The sequence below is a fragment of the Triturus cristatus genome, chromosome 1_2 (genome assembly GCF_964204655.1).
Source record: "Triturus cristatus chromosome 1_2, aTriCri1.1, whole genome shotgun sequence".
In the NCBI taxonomy this organism is placed as follows: Eukaryota; Metazoa; Chordata; class Amphibia; order Caudata; family Salamandridae; genus Triturus; species Triturus cristatus.
In genome coordinates, this window is record NC_140580.1 from 913053280 (window position 1) to 913074321 (window position 21042).

General features: G+C 48.2%; 1 protein-coding gene across 1 annotated transcript in view; it reads left to right on the forward strand.

The window, feature by feature from the left end:
- The window catches only part of PERM1 (PPARGC1 and ESRR induced regulator, muscle 1), a 66270-nt gene that overhangs the window by 20511 nt on the left and 24717 nt on the right, over positions 1-21042 (forward strand). The window contains exon 2 of the mRNA XM_085609668.1: positions 14342-17650. Within this exon, the coding sequence (XP_085465794.1) occupies positions 15652-17650 (1999 nt within the window). The 5' untranslated portion in view covers positions 14342-15651. The remainder of the gene's footprint in view (positions 1-14341; positions 17651-21042) is intronic.

Below are 21042 nucleotides of genomic sequence, written 5' to 3' on the forward strand. Positions count from 1 at the left end.
GTACCAGTTTGGGACCTGTTACATAGATTCTATGCAGGATTTTCAGCTGCACAAGCCGGAGCCGTGCAGATATTGCAACCGTTTTAGGGGAGGAGATCGCCGTCTGCCAACTTTCGTCATCTAGTTCGATGCCGTCTCCAGTCCATTTCTCCCGCAGTGAGATTAGGTGATCGCCCATGTTGTTGATAAGTTTTCGGTAGGTTAAGGATATAGCCCTTTCGGGCAGATGCCCATCTAGCAGTCTGTCCTCTAATGGGGAGCTATCCGGTGGGGAGGCATCACAAGGCAGAACGGATTGTAATGCGTGACGGACCTGAAGGTATCTGAAAAACTCAGAGTCTGCCAGCGAGTGTTGACTTTGGAGGGTGTCAAAAGGCTTTACTCCCCCTGTGCCCCATAGGTCCCTGATATGGGAGATACCAATCAGGTCCCATTTGTCAAACCCTTTGGAGTTGCCCAAGTCCCCTCGTTTTTGTGAATCCCACAATGGCGTGGCAAGTGTTAATCTATTGTTCCAGCCCAGCGATTGGGTTGCAGCATGCCAGATCTTAACTGCGTGTTTGGTAGGTCCAGTAAGTGGGTATCTGTCAGGTTTGGAATACAGTGCTCGGTGTAGGCCCCGTTGGGAAGGATCCAGCGGTCCATACGGAACCCTGGAGCGTCAGGGCGACCGTAGGTGCCATGGTTTATTGCTGTGAGGTGTGCAGCCCAGTAGTATTTTCTGACGTCTGGTAGTCCGATTCCACCGTCATACCAACTGAGCGTGAGTTTTGGTAGAGCAATGCGCGGTCTCCCACTCCAAAAAAGGTCCCTCTGGAGTCCTTCGATTTCCTTGAAGTAAGAGTTTGGGACAGGGTCAGCCGAATTTTGTAAGGCATAGAGGAAACTGGGCAGGGACATCATTTTAAATAGGGCTGCCTTACCTAATAGAGAGATTGGGAGTGATTTCCAATTTATGATGTCACTTTTAAGCCTCTGTAGGGGTGGGACCAGGTTGCGAGCATATCTGATCGCTTGGTCAAGAGAGATGAATATGCCTAGATATTTAAAGCCTTCTGTAACTATTGGTATGGGGCAGCCTCGGGCAGTTGGGGAGAGTTTCCACAGAGAACGTATATTAACGATTTTTGCCAATTAACTCGAAATACGGAATACCTGCCGAAAACGTCTAGGATGTCGAATACAGCAATCAAGGATCTCTTGGGGGAGGTGAGATAAAGGAGGATGTCATCCGCATACAGGGAAATACGGTCTTCCCAGTCCACCGAACATCGCATCCCTCGGACTACTGCATCCTTGCGGATCCATGCTGCAAGAGGCTCGAGGGCCAGAGCAAACAGTAAGGGAGAGAGGGGACAGCCCTGGCGGGTACCTCGACTAAGTGTGAAGGTTTCGGATTTTTTGTTATTTACAACTACTTGCGCAATAGGTGCGCTGTAGAGTAATTTCACCCATCTGATGAATATCGGGCCAAATCCCAATTATACGACCATTCCAGGGTGTCGAATGCCATAGTAGCATCCAGGGACACTATGACTGCATCTTCACGAATGGTCGGTGTCCTACCCAGCACCCCGTGCACTCTGCGCAGGTTTAAGGCAGTGTTCCTCCGTGGCATGAACCCTGATTGGTCAGGATCCACCAATTCTCCTATCACCTTAACTAATCTGTTGGCGAGTACTTTTGCTAGAATTTTAGGCTCAGCGTTCAGCAATGAAATGGGCCGGAAGGAGGCACAGTCCGTTTTGGGTTTTCCGTCTTTATATATTGTGACAATGGTCGCGATTCTTTGGTCTAGGGGCAGTAGTCCCTTTTCAAAACTGTTGTTATACATGGATTTCAGATAAAGGCCTAATTTTTCAGGGCAGAGCTTGTGCAGCTCAATTGGAATACCGTTTGGGCCGAGGGCCTTACCCGGGTGTAGCGCTTGTATAGCTAATGCAATTTCTTCAGTGGAGAGGGCACTATCCAGAAACAGTCAGTCAGCATCTGGGAGAGTAGGGAGAGAGATATCTTTTAGAAGATCTAAGGAGTCTGCATTTGTATATGGGGCTGTATACTGTGTGAAAATGAGCTGCAAATTAGTTAGCTATATCCTGGGGATTTATTATGGGGTTACCGTCAGTTCCTCTAAGCTCTGGGACAAGCCTGCTAGCGTGCTCCTCTTTGTCAAGCCAGGCAATCAGTTTCCCTGCTTTGTCTCTCCAGTCGTAGAGCCGGCCCAGTCTTTCTTGTCCCATTAGTTTGGCACGGTCAGTGACCAGAGCCCTATATTCGTCTTGGCGCAGCCAGAGTGCATGGAGCGTTTCAGGCGTGGCATCAGAGTTAGCGTCTTGCTCAAGTCGATAGATCACCTGTTCAACATCCGAGATGTCCTTCAACCTTTCCTTTTTTGCTCCCGCTATGAGGGACAAGGCCTGACCCCGTATCACCGTTTTAAAGGCTTCCCAAAGCGTTTGCGGGGATTCAACGGTATGTTCATTTTTCATAAAATAGTCGTCAATGGACTTGATCAATTCTTTACGTATTTTGGGGTTTTTGAGATGCCAGGGATTTATAGGGGCAATGCGTCCTATTTGCGCGTGATCTAGTACTTTGTGGACCCATAGGGGAGAGTGATCAGATATGCCTCTGGCAAGATGCCGGATCTCATGGATGTCTGCGACCTGGGAAGCGGAGACAATTATGTAGTCCAGGCGGTAGAGACTGTTATGTGCACCAGAGTGAAAGGTGTGTTGTATTTTGTCTGGGTTATAAGTTCTCCATCCGTCCACTAAGCCCATTGCCTCCAGAAAACTAGGAAAGGAGTGTGCAGCTGGGGGTAGTGCACGAGGGGGGTGCCTATCTAGCGCGCCCGATAAGACAGAGTTGAAGTCGCCGCTGAGTACGATGTGCCCGTCAGGTAACGTTGGCAGCAGAGCACTGAGATCAGTGAAGGGGGACAGGTTGTAGTCCAGGGGCGCATACACAGACAGGAAAGTTATGCTTCGGCCCTCCCACGTGCCCGTGACCCCGACATATCTCCCACGGTCATCAACGTGTGTGGACGTAACAGATAAAGGGAATGATTTTTTTTGCATAATGCCCACCCCTCTTGAGTTAGATGTAAAGCCCGCGTGTGCCACCATGGAGTATCCCCACCTTTACATCGCTTTGCACTTATTCCCGATTAGGTGCGTTTCCTGAAGCAGGACAATGTCCGGTAACAGTCTTTTTTTAATTTTTTTTTATTAAACAATTTTTATTATCAAAAAACAGAATGTCGGCACATTACATGAATCATCACTTTGAATTCAATACCCACACATTGTGATAAGCGCTCTATATTCCATACATTTCCCACACGTTATCAACCTCTGTAGACCCACCGGCCCCAGCCCACAGGGTAACAGTCTTTTAATATATTGCAACACCACACTTCTCTTAATTTTGTCTCCTAACCCGTTAACATTCCAACGTAAGATTTTAACTTCTTTGTTCCGCTGCGTACCCATTGGCATTTAAGTAAAGTGTGACACTGTGTGTCACAGATAGGGACTATACCGTCGAGTAAATGCAAAAAATAAGAAACAAGAAAAAACAATCCCACCCGACAACCCCCCGCCCTGCTTCCCTGCACTCTGGGCTCAAAACTGCCCATCTTACAAATGCAGAGTGCCTGTCGTCCAACAAAAAGGCTAAAAGAAGAACGTGGGGGAGGCTTTAGTGCCCCGCCGGCCCTCCTCCCTACCGTATCAAATTATCGGTGCATTGTATGAGGAAAGCCAAAATAAAGAACATTATTTAATGCCATATTAAATTGTACAGTTCGGCACCTGTGAGTATCAAGAAGCCATGATCAGGTCCCAGCCCACGATGGGAGAAGGTGGCTTTAAAATCTTTCGAGGACACCCGGAGCAGGCACACTGTCCGTTTCAATTTTCGTTGGGGCCTCTTTCCGTCGGGTCTCTCCGGCTGTCCAACCAGTCAGATGCAGCCTCTGGAAGGTCGAAGAAGTAGGTTTTCCCATCTGCCTCGACACGCAGACGCGCGGGGAAGAGCATGGCGTATTTCAGGCCTCTATCCCGTAGCCTTCGCTTGACATCCAGGAATGAACGTCGACGCATCTGTACTGTGTGAGTAAAGTTGGGAAAGAAAGTGACATCCGAATTATCCAGGTGGAGTGGAGGGGGGACTCTGGCGGCTTGGAGAACCGTTTCTCTATCTCGGTAGTTCAATAGCCGGGCCAGTATCGGGCAGGGCGGAGCTCCTGACCTCGGGCGACCCCCGGGTACTCTGTGTGCCCTTTTGACCACAAACAGCTTGGAGAGACCCTTTGGTTGTATTTTCGTTACGATCAGGTCTTCAATGAAAAGGTCTACTGCGGGCCCTCCAATTTCTCTGGTACCCCCAGCACGCGTATGTTGTTGCGCCTTAATCGCCCCTCATAGTCATCAAGCTTATCCTCCGTGAATTTGTGGAACGCTTGTAGTTCTTTAACATCAGTTTGTACTTGCGAGGTGTCTTCTACTAGACTTGCAGTGGTGGTCTCGAGTTGCTTTACCTTTTCCCTATATTTGGTGAGGTCCGCCCTGATTTACGCCACTTCACAGGACAGGGCATCAATGGATGTGCGAACCCCTGTAATTGCCGCCATTAAGTCTTTCATGGTGGGTTCAGAAGGGTCATGGTCCGCGCCACTTTGTTACTTGTCGCCTACTCCCTTCCGCTCGGGTAGGTCCGCCTTCGGACAGGTGTAGCGGTCCAGCCTGCTCTGTTGGGACGTTTTTGCGCCCTTTGCATTGGACATGGTGAGGCCTTGGGCCCGGCCAATGAAGACACCGAGTCGGCCCCTCCGCCACAAAGCACCAGAGCAGGGTGATTATGTAAAAAGTCTCTTGAGGCAGGTCGCCCAGTGCGTAGCACGCAAATGAGTCGCCACGCGACGGGGTCCCTTAACGGCCCACGCACCCCCAGCGGGTTGTGTGGAGCCCCCCGTCTCTCTCCAGCCGTCCTGCCGCAGTAAGGACCAGCTGAATGCACACCAGCACCCAAGGGCCCGGCAGCCGATATAAATTATCCTGGCGCGTGCCCACTGTAACACTTGGAGCCAAAATAAGGCAAGAGAGAGAAAAAAAGGGGGGGGGGGGAGCCGGCACAGGAGCCCCCTGCGGTCGACACCAACCAATGATGTGGGATGATGGGCGCCCGGTCCGCCAACACAAGTGCAATCCACTTTTATCAGGGCAGACAGTCTGCTTTATTCCTTGTGCCCCACTTGCTCTGCCTCACTAGGCGCCTGTAGCGTCAGCCAGGTGGCCCCCACCGCAGTCCATGCGAGTCAGCCACAGAGTCTAATTTCAGGGCTCCACCCCCGCTGGCAGCTTCACGAGGCTCCCGGGTGCAGCACCGGGATTCCTCGCCTCAACGTTGGGTCTGGCTCCCAGTACCGCCGGCAGAATGCGGGGCCGCAGTGTCACCCCACCGGAGCGCTGCAAGGCGTCAGCAAGCCTCGCGCGAACAGTCTGCCGCCTCGGGGATGCAGCAGGAGGGTGCGCCGGCACCCCCGACGTCCGCAGCGGCCAGCACCACCACGCAAGGCCCCGGCATTCCTCACTCCGCAGGCCCCAGGTGCCGGGCCGTGTATCTTCGGCTCCCGACGGCCGTCCGAGGTCGGAGTTGCTGCGGCAGGTTCCGCTTCCTCTCCGGTCCTTGTACCTACACCGGTAGGTCGGATATGTGTGGCGGATGTGTGTGATAGGGGAGGAGGCCTCCGGAGAGACCCTAGCAAGCGGCCATATTGCTTCGCCGCTAAGCCACGCCCCTTGGAGTCAATTTTTAAAGAGGAAAACAACACCTCTCAGAAAGAAAGTTCTTACTCTTAGAAAAAGAGTCTGTGCATATCCTTAAAAAGTAGAAGTTGAAAGGCATGGCCAAGCAAGATGGCCTAACGGACGTGATCCGTTCAGTCTCCGTCGCCAGCTTGCTGTCGGAGGTGAACATAGAGCCCCAACGTAGCCAAGAAACACCGGAATGGGGACGTAAGGAAGCGGTGAATCGAGAGTGCCAGCAGAGTCCACCGGCGGCCACGCAGCTTAGAGACTATCGCCGGACAAATTGAGGAGAAGGCACGAACCAAGATGGCGCCGTCCCACCGCGAATGCTGACACTGAGAAGCGGTAGGGAGGACGGGGTGAGCAATACTGGAGAGGGAGCCCCAGGCAATCTCCTACTGTCAGAGGGTGAGAATCCGGCAGATACACAAGGAGGAGCATGGAGAGCAACAACGGGTCCCATATGGCCCAGAGAAAGTACCGGCCAAATGCAGCCAGGTCCCAGAGGGTGTGAGTAGGATCGAGGGGACCCCCCAGGGTACATTAGCCCTTGACCCACAACACCGGCGAGAGGGAGCTCCTGGAAATGCGGAAACACCGAGGATGGAGAGGCTCCCCCACCACCTTACCTGACCACAAAATGGCGGATGAAATAACCCACAGAGGGGACAGCACAAGGGGCTCCCAGGGGGTCCCCTGAGGAAACGAAGGTAACTAGTGGGGCTCCCTGAGTGGACACAGGAGACAGTGAAGAAGGCCCACACTTACCGAGCAGCGGGAGCAAACAATCCTTGCCTGACCCCAAGATGGCCGCCATCAGAGACCAATACCATGAGGAGCCCCACCCTTCACCGCACTGAGATGGGCCAAGTTATATGCCAGGGAAGTCTTTACATAAGCACGACAAAATACAGAGGCGCCCTTAGTGAGCATAGGGCCCAGGATTCCCTCGTTGTGGGGGGTGACCACATCTATGCCACCTAAAAAAGCCATAACCAAGGTGTCAAACTACTTACACCGGCAGAGAAAAACAAGCGTGCGAGCAAAGGAGTGCCGAATCCAGTATGGCACTGACCAAGGAGGACCTGCTGGTGTCCCTGAAAGACTTTAAGATGGAGCTGCATGATGTATTAAAGGGCGATCTCCAGGCCTCAGTGGAACAACTGAAATCGGACCTGTTAGAAAAGATGACCTCACTGCATCAAGATGTGGATTCTATAGGGGCGCGACTGTTGGAGAAAGAGGTCCAAACACAAGAGCTAGATAAAAGAGTAACGGACACTCACGATAAGGTACAGCTCCTACATACGCAGCTACAACTGCTCCTATTAAAGAACGAACCCTGGAAAACAGGTCCAGGAGAGACAATATACACATCGGAGACCTGGAGGAGATCTTCGGTCCCAAGCAAATGAAGATCAAAATAGAAAGAGCACACAGGTTTGACCCAGCCACTCCCGGGGAGAGACGGCGCACTAGGGACATATTAGTTAAGCTCCACTCATTCAGGTTCAAGGAAACCATACTAAGGGAATCCAGAAAGAAAGACTCAATCTCTTGCCAGGGTTTTCGATGCTCACTCTTCCAAGACCTGGCACAGGCGACCCTACAACGACGACATGCCTTCAGAACACTCACAGAAAAGCTGCGAGCGGACCAGGTGAGATACCGATGGAGAAATCCGTTTGGCTGACCTTCGAATTCCAGAACAAGCAACGCGATGTCACCGAGCTCAAGAAAGGGCTGGAGATTTTGGACCTGCCGGTACCTGAGGAGGAAGCTTCCAAGACGTCGGAGAGAACAGGCTACGCTATACGACCAAAAGCAACATTGTGGAGAGCGGTTTCTAAGGAATGCCAAACCAAGACCTGACGCAAGAAGTAGAGGTGAAGCTAAATAGCCACAGGCTGGACTAAAAGACAGAGACCTGAGGTTCGGGGAATCAGAGGTGTGAGATGTGCCATCTTGGGTATGAACTTGGAGGGCAAACTGGGACAGAGACAACCCGGCTACATACCTCTACAAAGATCCACCTGAGTCTTTAAAACAATTTGAGCACTATCTGTGAAAAAGCTACATTGCAAATGCTATAATGACAGCGGGGCGACGGGCTAAGGCCGAGGCCAAAGTCCAGCGCCCGCAGCCTGGAATGATGTCACAGTGGGGTACCAGTTGGTCCCGCTTACCATGTTTAGTTTTTCCTAACTTGTTGGTTGAATGTTCTAAATGGGGTGTTATTTTAGTGGGGGGTGGAGAAGTGGGGTCAGGGGAATACAGGTGGCTCCTCCTTGCTGCAGCGAAGGGTGTAGGAGTGGAAGGGAGATGACACATGCAAAGAACAGACCAGGAGACCAGGAGCAGGGGTACTTCAGGGGACACAACGCACGGGGGTGGGTGTAGCTCAGTAAAATGATAACGATTGCTTCCTGGAATGTGAAGGGTCTGAACTCTCCACTTGATCGTCAAAAGGTCTGGAAGTACCTGCTGGATCACCAATTTGATGTTGTGGCTTTTCAAGAGACACATATTAATAGACTGAAAGAACTGAGGCTAAGGCGAAAGAGCTACTCACTGATATACAGATCATCTGCTAAAACAAAACATAATGGGGTGGCATTAATGTACCATAACTGCACCAAATTCCAAACGGAAGGGATAAAGACAGATAGGGAGGGACGGGTGGTCATGGTAAAAGGGAAACTTAGAGGGAGGAGGGCCACTTTTGTCTTGGCTCATGTCCCAAATACTGGCCATGCAGCTTTTGTGCATACATTACTAGATCTGGTGGGAGGGTAAACATCAGTCACCCCACATCCGTCACCCCGCATGTTGTCACAACACTGTTGTTACAACGACCGCGTTGTAACAACGCAATATCATTACCCTGCAAGTCGTTACAAGGACTTGCGGAGGGGGGAGAAGGTATTGGATTTAAAATCCAACACCTTCCCTACTGTCCGCACAGACTGGAGTTGGAATAGTATATTATACTATTCCAACACCCAGCGCCCCCCTCCGCAAGTTGTTGTAACGACTTGCGGGTAATGGTATTGCATTGTAATAACATGCGAGGTGAGGGAAAGCGGGAAAATGAGGCACATTTGGTGCGAGGTTTCGCCAAAGGCCATATAATTCTGATGGGGGACTTAAACCTAGCGTGACACCCAATGGACGATAGCACCCACCCCCATAGATCGGCAGGTGGAAGTTTTCCCAACCCATTGAAGCACACATTTTATGACCTGGGACTTAGGGATACGTGGAGGTCTCTCAACCCGACCGTAAAAGATTACACTTACTTCTCACATGTCCACCAGACTTATTCTCAGTTGGAATACATCTTTTTGTCCCAGGGGCTACATGGAATTCTCCAGGGGGCCAAGATTCTTCCCATATCTCTGTCAGACCACAGTCCTGTTGCAATGTACCTACAATGGGGTGGGGGGCAATTACAGGGACCTCCAAGATGGTATTTCCCGGTTTCATTGACACGGGACAGACTGCTAAGGGATGAGCTGAGGGTAGCGATCAAGGAGTATTTTCAGGCAAACGACCCAAGTGAAATGTCACCCCAAAACAACTGGGATGCTTTTAAAGCGGTTCTGCGGGGTAAATGCATTGCAATGATCTCAGCACTGAATAAGCAGAGAGCGAAGGACAGGGTAGAAGAAGAGGCCTCTCTCACCCAGACAGAAAGAGAATACAAAAAGACACCCACACGCATTTTGAAGCGCCAACTGACTGCACTGAAAGGGAAACTCGGCGCAATATACACCAACAGAGACGAATACACACTTCTGCTGCTACGACGCAATGCATACGCGCAGGGCAACAAAGTAGGCACTCACCTGGAGTGACAACTTCCGGACAAGAGGGAACGGGAATATATTGGGGGCATTAACAGAGGCGATGGGGAGACAGAACATGACGACCTCACCAAGGCCAATGTCTTTCGCAACTTCTACCAAGATCTCTATAGGGCATCCCCCCCAGACACTAAAGCACAGACAGACTACTTGGCCCTACTTGCGCTTCCACAGATCTCGGCTGCCTGGAAGGAACAGTTAGACACCCCAATTTCTGAGGAGGAGGTGAGACAAGCCATCATGGCTCTAAAGTCAACAGGGTCTGACGGACTGCGCACTTCCACAAGACGTATGTGACGGAACGGATACCCCACCTAAAGGCTTTATTCAATGAAATAGCGACTGAACAAAAGGTGACACCGTCCATGGCAGGGGCCCTGATCTTGGTGATACAAAAACCAGGGAAGAATCCACAATATTGCGCGTCCTACAGACCAATAGCTCTACTGAATCTGGATGCCAAACTCTATTCAGCCATCTTGGCGTCTCGCTTAGAAAATGTAATGTCTGATATTATCCACCCGGACCAATCTGGATTCATAAAAGGGAGACAAACACATGACAATATACGAAGGACACTGCATCTTATAGAAAAAGTGTCCAAGTTCAAAATCCCAGCGGTACTTGTAGGGCTGGATGTAGAAAAAGCCTTTGACAGGATGGACTGGCATTTTCTGTTTCTCATTCTGGAAAGCTTTGAGCTTAGAGCTAACTACGCGAGCCCATGTTCTAGAATCCAGGTGAACTAAGTGAGCTTGAGCCCCTTCGAACTAGGCTATGGAACACGACAGGGGGGCCCCCTTTCCCCCTTGCTGTTTGCCCTCAGCATCAAGCCGCTGGCGGCTCAGCTACGGGCAACACCTGACATCCAGGGGATTTGTTCTGGGGGAGAAGAACATAAGGCCTCGTTTTCTGCTGATGATGTCCTTCTGACTCTCACATCCCCAGAACCTCTTTGCGAACACTCCAGGTGAAACTGAAGAAATTTGAAGCGGCCGCTGGCTTTTGAGTTAATTTGACTAAATCCTCTGTGTTAAATCTAACATTGCCGGAGGAAGAGGGGCTACTGATTCAGGGAGAGTCCCCGTTCACTTGGGCCAAACATAATCTAACGTACTTGGGGATCCAGCTCACCCCCGCATAGATAGGCTGTTTAAAGCAAATTTTCCGCCCTTACTCACCCAGGTAGAGCAGGATCTTAAATGGTGGAAACCACTGTTAATATCCTGGCTGGAGCGGATACACACAGTCAAAATGACTATCCTCCCCAAACTGCTGTATCTGTTCCAAGCGCTCCCGATAGACCTGGAAAAGGATTTCTTGCTGGGGGTACGCTCCATGACCTTACGTTACATCTGGCAAAATGGAAGAGCTCGCCTACCCTTCCATGTGCTAAAGAAGCCACGGATTGAGGGGGGGGGGGCGACATTGTCAGACCTCGGGCTTTACTATAAGGCGGCACAACTGAGAGTGGTGTTGGAAAGGTCCATGAGGGAATTAGACAAGCACTTGCTCCACATGGATCGCGCTATCATGGGTAGGACAATTTGGGCCGTCCTTTGGAAGCCCAAAAAAGGACAGACCCCCCAACGCTTATTTAAGTTCCCCCACCCAGACTACTCTCAAGATCTGGGACGAGGTGACTCGAGGCCAGGGGTGAACCTCATTTCTGTCCCCATACACTTTAACCCAGAGTTTCCACCAGTGCTAAAGGTGGATCCATTTGACGCTTGAAGGGAAGGGGGCTGCTTGGTTCTCTCATACCTGTTTCACATCTACGACATTCTTACATTTGAAAACTGCCGGCGGGACTTTAACATTCCACCCACTGAACACTACCACTACCTTCAGCTGAATCACTGGGCACTCCATCCACCAGTAAGGCAAACGGCAACTCGGGAGCTGACCCCTATAGAATCCTTTGTAAGGAAGGTAGGCACCACGAGAGGGGTAATCTCATATCTATATGGCCTTCTGGTCTCCACAACGATTGCACCGAGGCCACGGTACATCCAATTTTGGGAGCAGACCCTGGGTTGGAAGGTGATGTAGGGGGAGTGGAAACACTTATGGTCGGATATCACTAAGCATAACCACTCACTTGAGCTAAGGGAAGCCCACTACAAAACATTATTTGATTGGTATTTTTACCCTACTAAACTTAAAATGATCTTTCCGCAGTCCTCAGACCTTTGCTGGAGGGGGTGCAGCCTGTTGGGGGACTTCTGCCACATCTGGTGGGAGTGCCCATCCATTAAACTGTTCTGGGAGGAGATTCTCGCCCAGATGAAAGAGATTCTGGAATATCCCTTGCCTAGCTCAATAGAAGCGACCCTTCTAGGTCTAAGAGACACCACTCTAGAACACCAAACCAGGGTGGACAAGGCAATTATGTGGGCATGTTTAGGGGCGGCTAAGAAGGCTATTGTGGCCACTTGGAAGAAGGAGGCTCCAGTGCTGGCACAATGGCACTCCCGCCTGTGGAGAATACTCACGATGGAATGGGTGGCAGACATCTTCCGAGGTGACTATAAGAATTTTGAGTATAAATGGGACCCTTTAGTGGCATACCTCACAAAGGGCCTCCCGCTGGTGGTGTGCCCTCCCACACTGAGAGGTTTACACTTATTTCAATTTTAGGACACTTGGAGGGGAGTTCCGGTTTCACATTCACCAAGGGCAGGCAGGGGACAATCTAGGTGACACATGGGAAGAGTCCACTTCGTGCCCCGGGGCACAGCAAGGAGCAAGGATTCGTTAGTCACAGCTTCTCCACCACAGGGGAGGGGGAGGGAAGGCAGGGAGTTTTCACAGTTATGAAAAAGTAATTTTGACATGACATTGGCCTGCAATAAGCAATTTAATTCTGTAACTCCTGCATCTTAAGATACAGTGCATGCTTTAGCTGAGGGGCAGTTTGCTGGATAATCTGTGAGGCAGTGTGCCTGATTGTTTGAATATGATTATTTTTTTCAATAAACAGATGTTTGACAAAAAAGTATAGGTCTCAAGAGGAAGGGGTAAAAGGATGTTTTTTCGGGGGAGACAGTGTCCCGTCGAATAGAAGGGTAAACTAGATCTTGCTTAAACCATAGGTTTAAAGAACAGGCCATATGTTCAATTCAAATCATCACAGAAAAATAAAATGTAATCTCATTGAAGGGTACACTTAAACTCACAACAAACCATAGGTTAGAAGGGAGTGCTAAGAGATGAATTGCTAATACCGTGTGCAAACTAAAAGAGTTAGCCTACATAAATTGTGAATCAAAACAATATGACATCTTTCCTCAACTAACACAGAAGAGACACTCGGAAGGCACCACATCAAATTTGTGTCCGCAGCACTTAGTCATTGAGGCCTGTATTTGATGTCCCCAGACTGTAGATCCATCTTTGTTCCATGTAAAGCATCCTTTTTTCAATGTTTACCATATGGGATGCTGTCTGGTCAATGACAGTCCATCTAAGATCATTTTCAGAGTGGTCTTTTGCGGAAAAGTCTCAACATTTTGGTAGATGTCTTCTTGCACCTAAATGTGCCTCTGTGTTCACTGATTCTAGTCATTACACGTTGTCATGCCAATATATCTGACACTACATGGGCATGTAATCATGCAGATCACATTAACTGAGTCAGAGTTAGCAAAACGTTATAGGATCCATGGCATATGCATCCCCAGATCAAGTTTGCTTGGTTCTCGGAGTAAATTTACAAACATTACAGTGACCACGGAAAAATATCCTTTGACCGGGGTAAATTCCACATTGTGATTAACGTGTTCTTGGCAATAGATTTTCTTGGACGTGTATAGACCAACTCGTCTTTGAGGGATTTGCTCCGTCTGAAGTAAAACATAGGTTTTGTAAAATTCAATGGGCCTGACGTTTGGATTCTCCAGTGTCTGTTAACAATTTTCTGCATCGCAGTGGAGTGAATCCCATAGGTTGTCATGCAAATAAGGTGGTCTGTGATTGTTTTTTGAAATGTTTCCAAGAGTTATCCTCTTGGACTATTGTACAACCCTCTTAGATGCCTTTCAGATTAATCTACCAGGGTACTCTTATGCTTATAGTTTGTTCGTACAATACCATAGCAAAATGGCAATCACTGCAATGTTCTGTTCTAATTTTTATTTCGAACATACCATTTAGGTGATTGATTTTTTTATTTTTTTTTATCTTGCATATGCTTGTTTAGCGTTTCAGTTGTTTTTTATTGTGAATGCAGGAAGGAATCCGTGAGTAGATGAATGAATGCATGAGTGCAAATACCAGTGTCAAAGTGTATTTATGATGACATGTTGAGTGCCCAAACTCACCAGTGAATGAAGAGGGACTTTAAGTTATAAGCCAGACCTGTTGGCATTGTCAGTACTTGCTGTTTATCTGCCCTGCTCATTGATGCTTTTCTGTCTGTATCCATCACTGATGTTTTTGCGCCCCACACTACCCATGAATGTTTCTCTTCCTTCTTTGTGTGTGGGGTTTCTCTAACTGTTTATCAGGGATGCCTGTTTGATTTGCTCAGAAGTATTTTCTGCCTGCATTCAATGGGTGATGTTTGGGCTGCAGGTATTGATCAGGGATGTTTTTTTCTGATTCTATTAATTCTGCATGTTTCTCTACCTGTACTAATCATATATATTTATTTGTGCGTAGGTTGTCCAACCTTGGTCATGTGTCGCCAGAGAGAGTCCTTGGTATAACTGCTGACTTGCACTCGTGGCTCAACCAGAATTAACCGTTGGATTACCAACGTGAAACCAACATCTCATATGAAGACTGGTTGACGTAATCTGCCATAAGAGTCTTCACACAAAACAATCCTTTCAGGAGGATGTTTCTACATCACATTTTATGAGACTGCAAACACTACTCCTCAGATGTCTCCCAAATGGATGGTTAGCCATGCCTTGACCACAGTGTCCCAGGGCCACTTGCAACTGGACATGGACGGCTAAGAAGAGGAGCGAGTGATGGGAGGTGGGGTGCGGCATCCACGGTGAAGTTACTCGTACACCATAAGGTCTGTTCTAATCCCGCTTCCTGCACTGCCCCTCTGGGTCTGTATCTCCAAACCCTCAAGGAGTAGCATCTATTACGAAGAGTGTGGTATGGATTCAGGAGATATGCTCATGCTAGTGTAGAGGCTCTTCAAAGAAGCCCTTCTCTTCACTGCCTCCTCTCATTTCACGGAAATACATGTTTATGCAGTGAGAGTGGAAGGGCAGGCAAACGTCTGTTTGCTCTACTGGAGATACTTATTGCCCGTGAAGCCTTTGCAGCCAGAGGCGAACTCCAAGCAGGACCTCCAAAAAGCAGGACGTATCAGCACCAGGAGACTGGCACTAACTCCCGGTCGGACTTAAGACTATACATGCGTCGAATATTGATTTCTTGGACTTTTTATATATCTCACAGTTAACCCCTTAGACAGCAGTGCTACCCTCCAGTTGCACTATTCTTACAGGAGAAGGCTCCAGGAAGTAGAGCTTACTGTAAGTTTACTCAGATCTTGCAGGGTCAGGCCTCAGGAAACAGCTATGTCTAATGTCACTAAGGTTCAGATCTCAGATAGCAGAGCAATACCACAGGTTAGACAGATCTCACCGACTTAGCAGTCAGGCAGCAGAGCAACCCCATTCTACACAGGTCATACTTGGGCAACGTCAGCAGGGATAGCTCTCTGATTGCACGGATCAGATAGGTTCAGTGCCCAGAGAGCAGAGATATACCTCAGGGTAAACATATCTTACAGGCTTAGCCCTTGGGTGACAGAGATGACTAATGCTCCAGAGATCATATAGTCTTAGGCTGCAGCACTATCTCTCAAACGTATAGTTTAGTAGCACATCCAGAGATAGATCACTCTACGCACACACCCACACCTAGATCAGGAGTCTTTATCCTTTACATCCATCACTATCCTTACCCCTGTAAGAGGCAGTGTGTCAGTAACGTTGTGAGCTATGGATAACTTTGAGTACAGCATTCAGCTGAATGATCGTGACTGGGCTGATTTCTTCTTTGAAGCAGAGGAGTGTCACTTAGAAGAAATCTCCCTGGCCACAGCGGATGACCAAGTCTTAAGCGACTCTGACCCGGAAGAGAACCTCCAGGAGGAAAGTCACACCAGGAGAAGCAGGCAGGTCAAGATCAGCCTGTGTTCTGCTGAGCTGGGGCGCGTGCCTGGCATCTGGGCCCCCACCGTTCACAATGTTTGGGGTATTTCAGATCACCAAGATGCTATTGCGGAGCTCCAGGTACCATGCAACCAGGATGTTCTGTCAGGCAGTGAGGATGAAGAGGGCGAAATTGGATCAGTTAGCAGGTACCTGTGTGAGAGGGATACTACATGGCAACATCAGCCAGACTCAACCATGTTGGAAAGCCACATAGTATCTTCCTGTGCATCAAGGACAACTCGGACATCCAGGAAAGTCATGCAACATTTGAGCAGCAAACACATTGTGTCCTGTGAGGACTTGTCCAATGGACAAGAGGACAAGGGATGGACTCCAGAGGACACTGGAGCGGATCCCCTAACTCCTACTCTGCCCAATGCATTCTCAGGTATTCAGCAATCCAGGATATCATCAGTGATTGGATCCCCAATTGAACAGAATGGAGGTGCAGGCATTTCAAGCACTGGCCCAGGGTCTGAGGTGGCCCCAGGCCAAAGTATACTCTACCCGGTCCTGATGGCAGAACTGCCTGGTGCCAAGAGTGCGAGAGCCAGGCTCTCCACACTCCTGCCCCAGGCCTGTGAGGACAGCAGTCAGAAATCTCCAGTTGACAGCACTTCCACAGGAGGAGCCCATCTGGGAAAGAATAGAGGAGAAAGTGCTCATTTCACCAGCCCTGGCATTTCACACAATAGCCACCAGAATGCTGAGGGAAGCTTGGGGGGTAAACCTCCTATCCTGGAGAACCCAGGGAATGAGGAAGCAGAGGACTTGAGGGGTGAGGAGGGAAAAATTCCAACTTGTAACAGGCTTAATGGGCAAAGTGACATTGACAACTGTCATAGCAAAACTCCACAGGTCCCACGCCAGGATAATCTAACAGAGGAGACAAGTTTGGAAGAAGCGGCAAATGATCCACTTCAAAATTGCAATGGAATAAGACATTCTGGACCACTGGGCTCTACACCTGGAAACCAAACAAGCAGCAAAACTGAAGGACTAATGGAAGACTTGGAAGGGATCCACAGAAGCATTGGTAAAACAATATCAGGGGACCCCACAGTCCCTGCACTGTCGACTTGCATTGTAGATCCTCTATGCATGGCTAATCCAGACTGGGATGAACAAAAAGGACCTGATTCGGAATCTTTTGTTCCTTCTATGCCTGATATGTTCACTTCTCCTGAGGACAAGTTCACCATGACCTTTCCTGAAACCTACGACTTCTTTTTTTGTGACTCCCATGAACAAGGAGAGTCCGGTTCCCAAGATATTCAGGATAATATTAACTCAGAACCTGGGACATTACTAGTAACAGACAGTGCGGGGACTATGAGCTCCCCAGAAATCTATGAGTATTTCTTCTGTGAAGGTCAAAATGATGATTGCATTGCAGATAGGGTCCCACTGGTGCGAGGGTGGGCTAGCAGGACTCGTCCACCATCAGCTCCAGCTAGTGACCATTCTACAGAAGAGCAGCCCACCTCCATTTCCTTTCCTGAAGCCTATGAGTATTTCTTTGATGATAGCGGTGGACCTATAAGGAGTCATAGAGGGCTCTTTGGAATGTCATCCTTCAGGGCTACAGGACTGCCTGCAGCCTGGCGGTCTTTACTGCCCCGAAGGACCCACATGCAGGTGAAAACTTCATCCAGCATATGTACAACTGAAATGAAAGATGGCGGACAGAGGCAGCTCTTCCCCCTTCTAATGAACCCACATCTTACCAAAGAGGAGAGCCAGGAACAGGCTGAAGCTTCCAGAAAGGCTGTCGCTATAAGAGGTATCTTTTTCATCAATTTTTTTCGTGTATACATTGATATCTATCTATCTATCTATCTATCTATCTATCTATCTATCTATCTATCTATCTATCTATCTATCTATCTATCTATCTATCTATCTATCTATCTATCTATCTATCTATCTCTCTGTATATCTCTCTGTATATCTATCTGTCTCTCTGTATATCTATCTATCTCTCTGTATATCTATCTGTCTCTCTGTATATCTATCTATCGCTCTGTATATCTGTGTGTATATACATAGATATATTAGCCAGAGGCGGCTGCCACTGAGTAGTTATAGTTAAGTCGGCTGTTCCCTAGGAAAATCATTTTTTGTGTGGCTAATAACTTTAGCCCTGTTTGACAAATCTCCAGACAAGTTCCCAAAAATAATTTGTTTTTGACTAGTTTGTGCATGGAAAGTTTCGAGGTGATCCATATATGTGGGGGTGGAGAAAAAGGGGGGGTCCCAAAATGCAACCCCCCCATGCATTTTCCATAAACTTCTTTAGGCAGGGCTGCAGCAAAAACTGCTGAACCGAATAACATAAATCTGACAGGAAATAGATATTGGTCCACAGATTGTGCTTTTGGTGATTTGGATTTAAATACATTCCTTCGTTTTTGAGAAATTACGATAAAAAAATAATTTTATATCACGATGGTTGGGTCAGCGAGCGGCTCTAGAGACTCTTGCAGGAGCGCCAGTTCAAAAATAGAGCATTCCGATTGGGACAGCGAGCTTTATTTCCCTTGGGCCATCTCACTCCCGCAGGAGTCAGACTCCTGCAGGAGCAAGCGCTCTCATTGGCTGCCAGCAATATGAGAAAAATGCTGCTGTTAGCCATTACAGGACTTGGGGACTTAGTCCCCTGTCCTGAAGTAAAAAAAAGATAAATAATATAACGGGGGAGGGTAGTGATATCCTGACCTCATAGGCCCCATGGGGGAGAACCCAGAGGGAACCCCTCCCCCCCCCCCCGGCACAAATAATGAATGCAAAATAATCAAAAATTGCTGCGATCCCACTGGATTGAAAAAAATAAATGCCTGCCGGGCCGCATTCATTAATTATAGACCCTGGGGAACCCACCACTGGGGCTGTATTCAATGAGGGAAGGGGGCGCATGGTCCCCCCTGACCAATTTAAGTCCCCCAGAAGCCCACCCCCGGTGCTGAAATCATGAAAAAAGGGGAAGGGGGCAGTGCAGCCCACCTCCCCAAGCCATCAAAGGCCCTGGGGTGCCCACCACCGGGTCAACAATTTGCACATAAGGGGAGGAGGGTCCTGCAGCCTCCCCCGGGCCAATTTCAATAATAAAGGGGAGGGGACAGTGTTGCCCCCCTCCCTGAGCCACTAAAGGCTTCAGGGCGTCCACCCTCTGGACCAAAATGACTGAAAATGGGGAAGGGGCTGTGCAGCCCTCACTGAGCCATTAATCTTCCCAGAGGCCCCAACCCCTATTATTTTAGTAGTGGTGCTGGGGAACGGGGCCCCAGTGCCTGACCAGGCTCGGTGCAGGGGGGCAATGTGGCCACCCTTCCCTTTAATTAAAACAAAATGGTCCTTGGGAATGGGGTCCCCAGGGTCTAATAATGGTCAGAGATGCTGGCCACGTGGCCCCGTCCCCTTCAATTAAAAAATAAATCTGTGCTGGGGGATGGAGTCCCAGGGCTTAATAAGGCTCGGGGAGGGGGCCCTCCCCTTAAAAAGGTCCTTTGGCCAACCCCCGCGGGGTTGGCTTTACATATGGTTATAAAATATTACTATACATTAAAATTTACTGAAAAAACAAAGGTCAAAGTAACGTTAGTTAGGTGAATACGTCCGGGACAACATTAACATTTTGAACAAAAAAAACACGGAAATTCAGCAGTTATAATTAGAAGAGCTGACTATAACTTGTGCCCCCAGCGTGCACTGCTTATGACTTCACATATTACATCACTCAAGACATGTTCTATGACACCATTATGACATCACTGATGACATCATTGATGATATCCAGATGACATCACTGATGACCTCAACCATGCTGCTTTTGAACACATTGTGCTATAAACAGTGATATCACTGGAGCTATAAAAGTAAGTGTAAAATAACTAAAAAAAATATGATGTATCATTGCTGCTATCATACATACAACCCCTGTAGGTAACGTAAGCTTGTGTTACGAGCAGCATTGACCTTATACCATACACTTCATGGGTAGCCGAGTTCATGTTGACTATAAACCACAGATGAAAGGGTAACCTATCCTCCACAGGGTGTTCAATCTGTATACAACTGTTCAGAGAAAACCAAGTTTCTCCAGATACTGAAGCACTGTTACATAACTAATGCCTTACTACGGACAGTCCTTAGCTATATCGAACCCCAGACAGTCACTGAACCTACATTGAGAAATTAAGTGGCTATAAGTAGAAAAGTGTATACTGTTAACATTGTTTACTCTATGGAGAGAGTTTACTCTCTATGGAGAGAGTTAACTCTATACCACACTGTTTGTAGACAGTGAAACTCTCATGAGAAATACACCACAGAGAATTAAAAAGTATACACTAACAACAGTGGACACTGTATGCAAAACTTGTCCAAAGAGGGACTATTCACTTAAAATAACCAACTTTTTCTGCCGTACCAAAAATCATGTCTGGAACATAATGAACACAAGTCATCAACTGTCACCTGCACAGAGAGTTACACTTCAATACAAATAACATGTTCAATACCTCTACACACCTATGGTGCACTAGGAGCACATGCCTTTTGTAAACACCGATTAGCTGCACACAGGCTGTACAAAATTAGATAGAAAAGTTATATGGTAGTTACGCGCCACTTTGTAAACTATAAAACAAACTAACTCACTTATTGGATGATGTCACCAGTGATTTCATCAGTGATGTGATTCGAGATGCCATCAGTGATGTCATACATGATGTCATAAGTGATGTAATATGTGAGTTCATGAGCAGTGCATGGTGGGGGCACAAGTCATAGTTAGCTCTGCTAAATAATAACTGGTGAATAATGTTAATGTTGTCACTGACATCTTCACCTTTTTTTTTTTTTAGAGTTTTATATAGCGCAAACTTGACCCAAATCGGTTATCAGAGCGCTTTACATAGCACGAGTTACGTTACATGAGGGCACATTCATATATATAACATCTATAACATTACATTAACCCCTTCAGTGCCCCGCCCTTTCCCCGCCCTGTGCCGGGCGTTGCATTAGCGGGCGGGGTTCATGACGAGATAGTCTCGTCATGGGCACAGCGCAACCGTGCTCCATGACGAGACTATCTCGTCATGGGCATAGAAGAGGTTAAGCTTTGTTTTTTTCCAGTGAGTAAATATACGCATATACATATATATATATATA